This window comes from Phodopus roborovskii, unplaced genomic scaffold (genome assembly GCF_943737965.1).
Source record: "Phodopus roborovskii unplaced genomic scaffold, PHOROB, whole genome shotgun sequence".
Lineage (NCBI taxonomy): Eukaryota > Metazoa > Chordata > Mammalia > Rodentia > Cricetidae > Phodopus > Phodopus roborovskii.
The window spans coordinates 33532687-33543574 of record NW_026126416.1 but is presented as its reverse complement, the minus strand read 5'-3'; the positions used below and the strand labels follow the sequence as shown (position 1 = coordinate 33543574).

The 10888-nt window shown below is 42.7% G+C and overlaps 1 protein-coding gene across 1 annotated transcript; it reads right to left on the bottom strand.

Moving 5' to 3' along the window:
- Positions 1 to 3408: 3408 nt before the first annotated feature.
- Positions 3409 to 9699, bottom strand: Ndufaf1 (NADH:ubiquinone oxidoreductase complex assembly factor 1). The gene is made up of 4 exons (XM_051183670.1): positions 9056 to 9699; positions 5844 to 6029; positions 4380 to 4454; positions 3409 to 3765 (listed from the first exon to the last, which is right to left on the bottom strand). Exons 1-4 carry the CDS (start codon positions 9629 to 9631, stop codon positions 3616 to 3618), a joined length of 987 nt encoding a protein of 328 aa, XP_051039627.1. The 5' UTR covers positions 9632 to 9699; the 3' UTR covers positions 3409 to 3615.
- Positions 9700 to 10888: the final 1189 nt, after the last annotated feature.

Sequence of the window (10888 nt, the reverse complement as noted above, 5' to 3'; positions counted from 1 at the left end):
CACACCAGAAGAGGACACCAGATCTCATTATGAATGGTTGAGAGCAGCCATGTGGTTGCTGGGAATTGAACTCAAGACCTGTAGAATAAATCAGTGCTCTTAACCTCTGAGCCATCTCTCCAGCCCCACCAACTTTTTTCTTGGAACAGGGTCTCAGGTAACTCAAACTGGCCTCAAACTCACTTTGTTGTTGTTTTTTGGGATTTGTTTGTTTGTTTTTTGAGACAGGGTTTTTCTGTGTAACAGCCCTGGCTGTCTTGGAACTTACTCTGTAGACCAGGCTGGCCTTTAAACTCAAGAGATTAGCCTGCCTCTGATTCCCAAATGCTGGAATTAAAGGCATGTGCCACCATTGCCTGGCCCAAAAATTGATTCTTAAAATAAATAAATAAATAAATAAATACATAAACTGACTAGGTATATGATCTTATTTTACTTTTCAATTGCTATGACAAAACACTATGACCAAGGTACCTTAGAAAGTCTTAATTAGTCTCACAGTTGCAAAAGATTAGAGTCCATGACCACCATGGTGAGGAGCAGGGCAGGCAGGCAGGCAGGCAGGCGGCATGTTGCTGGTGCAGTACTTGAGATCCGTATCCACAAGTAGAAGGGAGAGAGCTAACTGGACAGCCTAGGGTATTTGAAACCTCAAAGCCCATTCCCATGATATACCTGCTCACCAAAGCCACACCTCCCAGTCCTTCCCAAACATTCCACCAATGGGGGACCAAGTATTCAAACAAGGAAGCCTATGGGAGCCATTCCCATTTAAAGCACCACAGATGGCTCATTCTTTTAATCCTAGTACTTTGGAAAAAGAGGCAGGATTGCTGTGAGTCTGAGACCAGCCTGGCCTACACAGTGAGCTCTAGGCCAGCCAAAGTTATATAGTGAGACTGTCTCAAAATAACAAAAATAATGCTTTAATCCTTAAAGGATTTATTACATCCCATAATATCTCTGGCGAGAATCAAATCTTTAGCACACGGACCTTTGAGAGACATTTCATATTCAAACTACAGTGAGTATTTGTACACTGAAAACTATAAAATATTGCTGAAAGAAACCAAAAATCTAGATTGATATATTTCATGTCTGTCTTATAAAATAAGAGATTGAAGACACTTAAAGTTGATTTTTGATTGAATAGAAATGTTTGGGGTGAGGAAGATTGAGACAAGAGTCTCTTTGTAGCCTGGCTGTCTTGGATCTGTAGACCAGGGGCTGACCTCAACCTCACAGAGATCTGCCTACCTCTGCCTCATGAGTACTGGGATTAAAGGTATGTGTCACCACCTCCGCCTGGCTTCTAAAATTTCAGAGGTATTACATGTAAATATCTAAAATGGGTTCTTCGAGAGATGCTAAAGATGCTCTTCCCTTAAATATCCTTATTTGGAATTTTGTCTACTAGGGTTCATAACAGCCAATAATTCCAGTTCCAGGGGATCTAATACCCTCTTCTAGCTTTCATGGGCACAAGATATACAGACAATGCAGGCAAGCAAAACAACACACATAAAAAATAAAAGTAAGCCTTTAAATTTTTTTTTTTTTTAAATTTAAGGGCTGGAGAGATAGCTCAGAGTTTAAGAGCACTGGCTGCTCTTTCAGAGACCCTGAGTTCAATTCCCAGAAAATGTATAGTAGTTCACAACCATCTGTAATGAAATCTGGTGCCCTCTTCTGACATTGAAACATACATGCAGGCAGAACACTGTACAGATAATAAATCTTTTTTTAAAAAAAATTTTTTTCAGTAAGGCACACACCTTTAAAATTCCAGCACTGTGGAGGCAGAGGCAGACAGATCTCTGTGAGTTTGAAGCCAGCCTGGTTCACAGAGAGTTCCAAGACAGCCAGGGCTACACAGAGAAACCCTGTCCCAAACAACCAAAAGGAATTTTTTTCATTTAGTATGCATGGGTGTTTTGACTGCATGTATATCTGTGCACTGATATGTGACTGGTGCCCATGGAGTCCAGAAGAGAACTTCAGTTCCCCTAAAACTCCAGTTTACAGATGCTTGTGGATGCTGGGAACAAAACCTGGGTACTCTGTCAGAGCAGCCAGTGATCTTACCTACTGAGCCATCTCTGTAGCCCACTGTGACATTTTTAAATGAATAAGACCCTTTAGCAATCAGTCTATCTCTTCTACCAGCAGCAGTCATGTAAGAAACCCCTGAAAGTAAGAACTACTAAGTTAATGTCTCTGGAAGGCCAGCTCTATATAGGTGTCCTATTCCCAGTGACTTCCATGGCACATTTATCTTCATATTACTTAGCACACTCCTCTCCTCAAAGGTCAATTTGGAAACAGAAGGGCAGAGTAGTATAAGATCAACCACAATTGCCCCAGAGATGCCTTATTTGAAAACTGTCTCCTGCCGGGCAGTGGTGGTGCACGCCTTTGATCCCAGCACTCAGGAGGCAGAGGCAGGCGGATCTCTGAGTTCCGGGCCAGCCTGGTCTACAGAGTGAAAAAAAAAGTAGGAAGAAAGAAAACTGTCTCCTTAAGTAGGACATGCATCCCTTACATTGTGCCTTTGTTAGCTAAAACCCAGCCCTGGAGTTCATGCTGGGTCCCTCTTAACCAGGATTTAACCTTAAGGAATTTGTAACAACATGCATTGCTCAGCCAGTTGATGGTGGTAGTGGTGCATGCCTTTTAAGCCCAGCACTTGGGAGGCAGAACCAGGTTGATCTCTGGGAGTTCAAGGCCAGCCTGGTCTACACAATGAGTTCCAGGACAGTCAGGGCTACACAGAAAAACTCTGTCTCAAAAAAAACCCAAAGGAAGAAAAAAGTACTCATTTGGGAATATAGCTCATGTTTACCTAGCATACATGAGGTCCTGGGTTCGATTTCAGTTCCCAGAGTTACAGCTTTTAAGGAAAAGGTGTCCTGGTGGTCGAAGCTCAATAGGGAACGTTATCCCACTCAACAGGGAACGTTATCCCAACAGAAGTGCTTCAGCTCTATTGAGTGGGACACTACTTCCCAGCAAAGCATTACAGTGTTTGCTCTGGGAAAGGTTTCCCTAATCAAAGTGTAACAACTCTTCTCCAGCAGGGGAGGATTTCCCCAGTGAGGCTGTTACATCTCCAAGTCATTACAACAAACCTCACTGAAGAGATTTACTGGAAAGTCAGAATCCAGGAGAGTGGCTGCCTCTGCCAGGGCAGAAGAAGGGGCAGCCCCAAAATGAACACAGGTTCAGAACTTATATATGATTCCTTAGGGGCAGAACTTTCCAAGGTAGAGATTTTCAGGGTGTGGTAGGATTTTAATTCCTGAGTTTAGGACAAACTCAGAGATTGACTGGATTTTGTGGTCAGGGGTTGGTTTCATGCTCAGGAGTTGGATGTTTTTTGTGCTCTGGGATTGGTTGGTTTTCATGCTCAGGGACTTGTTGGATTTCAATTCCTGATTTGGTAAGGGGCAGGGTTTGTTTCCTTGACACTGGTCTCAGGGCCAGGGTGTTCTTTCACTGGCCCTTTTTACCCTACACCCAGCACAACAGAAAGTTTGTGGGGAGGTGGTAGACACAAAGGCTTTACTTTGTATTTTGTGACCATGCTTCAGTTTACTCAAGTCTGCTCCCAGTTCTCTATTTGAAAAGTCCTGGGTTAAGAGCTGGAGAATTCTCATAAGCAAATTCTTCTGTATGGGCTGGATCAGTAAACACACCAATAAAATCTATTTCCAGAAAGAATGGTCCATCCACTTTATCTGCCAGGGTGAATCCTATAGAAGAGATCTAAATGTAAAATAAGAGAAATAGATTAGTCTCACACACTGACTTCTTCCTGAAGTCTCCAGATGCCTCAAGGGCATCACTTCACCAGAGGCTTCACACCCTCAGCCCTCAGCATGCTGTTACATTTTTCATTTGCTGTACTAAATTATAAGAAGTACAATTTCAAGACTGCTTCCATTTTTTTTCTAGACAGGTTGCTTGTAGCCCAAGCGGGCTTTGAAGTCCTGATCCTCCTGCCTTCTCCTCCCAAGTGCTGGGATTTACAGCAGTGCCCACCACACTTGGGTGCCTGCTTCTCTCTACCCCATGTTTTACCTCCTCTCCCCTCTGAGTGGTCCACTTAAGACAGTCAGTACAGCATGGACTCTCAATGGAGTCTCTGTCTGAACTCATATTACACAGTGAAAATAAAATGAAGCAGGCTGAATACAAGACCATAGTAACAACCCCCAGGGGCCCAAGTTTACATCAGTCCTAACAGAGGTGGCCCCCACGATAGAGGTCTAAGTCCCAACAGAGCAGCCTGAAGGAATCTTAATCTTTCATCTGCTATCCCTGTAAAACAGCAACTGTACTTTACTAAAGAAGGCATCACTCTGAGTGGAAAACATTACCTTGTCAAGTATAAGTGGGCTCTGGACATCTCTTATCCTTCCTTGACTTGAGAAGAAAAATTTGGAGAAAGGAATCTGAAAAAGACACAAGTTATTTCAGAGCTGGAACATGACCATCTGAGGCATATATAGCTAAAAGCTACAGTCGCAGTATTCAGAAGACTAAGGCAGAAGGATCACCTAAATGCAGGAGGTCAGACTAGCATGAGCAATATCACAAGACCCTACTTCAATAAATAGGTAAGTTAGTAAGTTAAAAAAAAAAATAAAGATATTAGAAATGGCTAGCTCTTTGGATTAAAACTGCCATTTTCTGAAGGGTTTTTGTTTTTTTAGTGATTTAGACTGAGCCTGGGGTCTTAAGGATTTTACTATTTTACACGAAAGATAGGCAATAAGTACAAATGTGTGAGAGTGTGTACACACACAGGCACACACACACACACACAGCCAACAATCCAGCCAGCAGGCCTATGAATTCCAGCTACTTGGAAGAGTGAAGGAAGATAATAATTCAATGATAATTCAAGGCCAGCACAGGCAACTTAGTTATACCTTACTTCAAAATTGGAAAGAAAAAAAAGCATTAGGCTGGGCTTTGAAGTATTTTCACAGCAAGTGAGAAGCCCTGGGTGCAATCCTTGTATGAGATGATGGTGGAGTATGCTAGTTATTTGCATCACAAGAAAAAGGCAAATCTTCTTGGTCTGAGACAAGGATGTGGATCAGTGGTAGAGTGCCTGCATGCCAAATACTCCTCCCACACAAATGAACTGGCTAGTGAGCTAACACACTGTGCTGACTAGTTTTATGCCAACTTGATACAACCTATAGTCATCCAAGCAGAGGGAATTGAGAAAATGCCTCTACAAGATGCGGCTATAGGTAAGCCCGTGGAGCATTTCCTTATTGGTGATTGTGGGTGGTGCCATCCCTGGGCTGGTGGTCCTGAGTTCTATAAGAAAGCAGTCTGGACAAGCAAGCCATGAGATGGCTCAGAAGTTAACACTGTTCTTCCAAAGGTCCTGAGTTCAATTCCCAGCAACCACAGGGTGGCTCACAATCATCTATAATAAGATATGGTGCCTCCTTCTGGCCCACAAAAATATATGCAGGCAGAATAAGTCCTTTAAAAAAAAGTTATCTCCCCAAGGTCCTCTTATTCCTACTCATTTTGCCTCTATTCTATATAAGAATGATTAGTATGGGCTGAGGAGATGACTCTGTAGTTGACAGCACTGGTTGCTCTTCCAGAGGGACCTAGGTTCAATTCCCAGCATCCACATGACAAAGCTGTTCGTAACTTCAGTTTCAGGGGATCTAACACCATCCCACAAACATACATGTAGACAAAAAAAAAAAAAAAAAAAAAAAAAAGAATGATTAGTATAAAAAAGGAAGCTACAATGCAACCATACTTTCGATAAACCCCATTTTCCTAACAGTGAAGAACTGAAAATTTACCTTAACTTCCTGCCAGTAGGGCCCCCCACGAGTGAACATGAAGTAACTGTATATCTGATTTTTCCTCTGGAGCAAGTCTGTGTCTTGCCTGATATTCACCATCCAAGGCCGGCCATCCCCACGGATTCGGAGATACAGAGTATTGAACAGGGACCAATCATAAGACCGCTTCCTCTCAAAAGCACCCTAGGGTACAGAAAAGTCAATCTGCCGAGTCATCAGATTGTTACCGGGGAGGGGCACATATGACATCAGAGAATAACTTTTTCCATGTGGGTTCCAGAGATTAAACTTGGGTCTTCATGCTTACCAGCAAGTGCCTTACCTACTGAGCCATCCTCCTGACTTTCTACCACAAGGAGGCAAATAAATCAGTATTTTAGTACAAAATACTGACATGTTTCTAAGGTAATGCTGAAGGCATGATTAGCCTAGGACAATGCTTCCATATGATAGACACTCATTTGTGTTTGCCAAATAGAAATTAATGTACTTTTTCTTCCTGGTTCTAAGAAACAGTGGCTTCTGAGTGGCCCATTTTATGACAACTATCTTACCATCAAAAATCAAGCTCAAGTTTTAAAACTCAAGGGCTGGGAAGATGGCTCAGTGATTGCTGCAAAAGCATAAGGACCTGAGGTCAGATCCCAGCATACACCTACAAAACTTGGTTGGCAGTGTCCATCTGTAACTCCAGCACTCAGAGAGAGAGGCAAGCCCAGGGATTCATGGTCAGCCAGCCTAGACAAAACAGTGAGCTCCAGGTTCAGGAGGAGACCTTGTCTCCAAAAACAGGCAGACAGTGATACAGGAAGACATTCCAACGTTACCCTCTGGACTCCACATGCTTGTACACTCTTAACCTCTCCCTCCCCCACCTCCTCTCTCTCACACACACACACACACACTAAATAATGACAGCTAACATTCAAGCAATTTATGTGCATGATTTCCTTTAATCCTCCTCACCGCCCTAAGATATAGATATCATCAAGATATTTTACCCCACTTAGGCACTTAACCATCTAATCTGTGTTTAACAGCCTAGATTATCACTCTCATTAAAAAAATGGAATTTAAGGTCTAGGTGTGGTGGCACATGCCTGTTATTCCTACACTAAGGATGCTGAGGCAAAAAGATTCTGAGAGATTGAAGCCAGCCTGGGCTACATAGCTATCAGACCAGTTTTCTTCATTCCAGAGTAAGACTCTGTCTCTAAGTAAATAATAAAAAGAGAGAAAAGTTAAGGAATTTAGTGTGCATTTCCGTAGGCATTTATTTATTTATAGCACTCTCAAGGACAACTGGGTTTCGAGACATCAGTGCTCAGACATGTACTAATACTCACTCTAACTAGCTGTAACCCTGCAGGAATCACCAACTCCCAAAGCCTCAGTTCCTCACAGTAGCATTGGGATGATCTCGTTCCTAGGACTGTTTTGAGGGATAAGTGGAGAATGTACATAAAGTGCACCTGCACTGGAAAAACATACTAACCAATGTTAAACTAGGCTTGGTGGTTCACATCAGTAATCCCAGTGCTTGTGCAGAGGCAAGAAATATGAATAAACTTAAGGCTAGCCTGAGCTACATAGGGGAATTCTATCTTAAAAACAAACGAGGGTGGTGGTGACACACATCTTTAATGCCAGCACTAGGCAGACAGAGGCAGGAGGATCTCTGTGAGTTCAAGGCCAACCTGATCTACAAATCTTGTTCCAAGACAGCCAGAGCTGTTACAAAGAATGACCCTGTCTCAAAAAAACAAAAAGAAAAAGAACAAAAATAACTAAAATGAACAGACAATGTTCTTCTTGTTGTTGTCTTGTAATATGGAAAGAGGGCCATGCACAGGCCAGGCAAGCACTCTACTACTCTGTTGAACCTCTAGCCCTCCTTTGACTAGGTAGTGCTCTGAGATGGGGCCTCATATAGCCCAGCACTCACTATAGGGCTCAGAGCAACCGTAAACTCCGATCCTCCAGGCTCCTCTCAAATGCAGTGACAAAAATGCACTACTATACCCCAGGTTTATATTTTGTGATAGGGTCTCACTAATTTGCCTAGGCTGGCCCTGAACTTACTCAGAAGCCTCAGCAAACCCTGAATTGGCAAAACACCTGCCTTTAACCTCCCACACTGCTGAGATTACAGGGATGCATCATCAGGCCCAGTTTAAGCACTTCACTCTAACAAGTAATTTCTGACAGGGTTGTGGGTTAAGAATCCTGAACCTGGGGCTGGGGTGTAGCTTAACCTCTGATATTTGCATACAATACTGAAGGCCCTGGGTCTGATCCCTACACAGAATAGACATGAATGAAACATGGTGGTACAGACCTGCATTTGCTTAGGCAAAAGCTGGAGGATCACTTAAACCCAGGAGTTCAAGACTAATTTGGGCAACACAACTACAGAAATTCTAAAACTGTATTATATATTTACTGGGGTCAGAGGATGGTGAGAGGACTTCTCACTGTTAGAGAGGAAAGTTACAGATAAGAGATGAAAGGCTAGAATGAACCACATGATACTTGAGTAAGAGACAAAATCTGTATCCATATTTAGCATAACACAGACATAGTGCAATAACAACAGAGCTGTATACATGGCTATTAAACGTACACAGGTAGTTGTTTGTTACTTGTAGGAGCATGATGCCACACCCAGCTTCTTATGTGCACTGGAGATCCAAACTCTGGTCCTCAACCTTGTATGGCAGGCCCTTTACTGACTGAGCCATCTCCCCAGCCCCCAGCATAGTAATGTCAAATATTAATACAAGTACCAGAATGGTGGCACACCCCTTCAATTCCAGCATTTATGTCAACGCAGGAGTTTCAGGAGTTCAAGGTCATTCTCAGCTACATAATTAGCTCAAGGCCAGCCTGAACTTTATGAGACCCTGTCTTAAAACCAAAAACCAGGCTACAGGGTGACCCTACTTAATCCATGCTGAAGACGTAAATCTCCACAGACCCATTTCAAAGTCTATGTCCTCAGGATTCCTCAGACACACACCATTCTTCTCTGGCCCGAAACAAGGGCTGCCCCATTTTACACTCAAGCCAAGTAGTGATTACCCCTATATAGAAGCAAGATTCCTATATATAACAAAAAAGAGGTGTTCGCTTCCAGAAAAGCAAGCTGTCTGTTATAGTTCATGCTATAACCAAAGTCACTAGGAAACTGGCTTCTAGACCTCACCTACCCTTGGAATCCTGGATAACATTGCACAGTATCCACTCTGGGTACTGTTTCCATCTTGAGGGGCCTCGGAGCTCAGAGTTCCATAGAGCACGGCATTTTGGTTGTTCTTGGCCATTTTCAAGAATACTTCACTTCTGCCTCCAATTGTCTTATCGGAAGTCACCATCCACCTCTCCAAATCTTCTTCCTCACGGAACTTCCAGACAACCCTGGCTTGTTCCATTAAGACCTCTTGTAATGGGCGGCCTTCTGGACCTATCCAATGAGCCATAATTTCATTCTTCAAACGCCTAATATGTTCTACTGCTTCATCTCTAATTGCTTTATCAAAACTAACTTCGGGTTTCTGGTCAGGGGAAGCTACATCCAAAGCAGCTTCTTTGTGGTGGTCCTGTTGTACAGCCTCTTCAGTCTTCCTCTGCTGGGAGACTCTGGCAGTAGGAGCCACTTGTTTCTGAAGACGACTGGAAGAATAGTCTACGAACTGAATACCCATAAATGGATGCAAGGCAGCCCTTGGCTTTAGAAAGCTTCTATGGATATAAGTACTAGTCAGTAATTTGTGAATGGAAGCCATTGTAAGAAAAAAAAATGTCAAAATGTGAAAATTTCCATGGGCTGAGAAAATAAGCTTCGGCAATCAGGCCCAATTCCACCTATAACAGGAGAGACACTGGTTACCAGCAGAGCAACGAATCAGTGGATCAGAAGTTCAAACTCAACAGAGACCATGCATTGTATAATCCATAGGCTTTTACCCCCTTAGTTTACGCAGCAGTGGCTCTTAGAAGTAGAGTACTGTCTTAATGCATCAAAAAAAAAAAAAAAAAAAAAAAAAAAAGCCAATATAGCCAAGTGTAGTGACATGTGCCTGTAACCCTAGCACTTGGGAGATGAAGGCAGGACGATTAGGAGTTTAAAATCATCCTCAGCTACATAATGAGTTTAAGGACAATTGGGCTACATGAGACCCTGTCACAATACAAAACAAAACTACCAACACAACTAAAAGCAAAGCCTCAGCTTTACAGAACTGGTGATGAATGCCCAAATAACTCAAGTATGTGCCACAAGCTGCCTCAAGAGATTGTGTCAACTTTAAAACAGCTTTTTATTGGGGGTTTTAATTTTTCTACTAAAACTTTTTTCCTCTGGAGTTTTGTTGTTGTGTTTTTTGTTTGTTTGTTTTATTTTGTTTTGTTTTTCAAGACAGGGTTTCTCTGTAATTTGGAGGCTGTCCTGGAACTCACTCTGTAGATCAGGCTGGCCTTGAACTCACAGAAATCCGCCTGCCTCTGCCTCCTGAGTGCTGGGATTAAAGGTGTGCACCACCACTGTCAGGCTTTCTTCTGAAGTTTTAAAGCACAATAGGTTCTAAAAAGTAAAATGCTCAAGTAATTCAGTCTAGAGCTTGGGGTAAATGATTTGGACTTAGTACTCCATCTATAAAAAGTAGACCTAAAGTGAGCACTGCGCACTCAGAAAAGCTGAGTGATACCTGCTTGTGTTTACTTACTAGGTTGTGAATATTGGAGCACTGAGGCTTCATCTACTATACCAATAAAGCAGTATGCCCTCACAGAAACCAGAGTCTCTCTTTCTTCAGGAATTAAGCCCCTATCCACCCTGATTGAAGTGACAGTCACAAAGAAGCTCCCTCAACCTTTTCATGAGACTCCCAAGATTTTTGTAGGCCAGGACCACACTGATGTTATTACTTGAGCACCACAAAGGTAGACCTAAGAAGGGTGGTGATGGGCTGTAATCCTAGCATTTGGTAGGTATCAGCAATAGGATCAGGAAGTCATCTTTGGCTACATAACAAGTTCAAGTC

Excerpts from the sequence above, each read along its gene's own strand:
- Ndufaf1 (XM_051183670.1), bottom strand. The coding sequence starts at position 9,631 with ATGGCTTCCATTCACAAATTACTGACTAGTACTTATATCCATAGAAGC. Across the intron at positions 6,030-9,055 it reads TGTTATCCAGGATTCCAAGG|GGTGCTTTTGAGAGGAAGCG; the intron begins GTAGGTGAGGTC and ends TCTGTACCCTAG. Across the intron at positions 4,455-5,843 it reads CCTACTGGCAGGAAGTTAAG|ATTCCTTTCTCCAAATTTTT; the intron begins GTAAATTTTCAG and ends TGTCTTTTTCAG.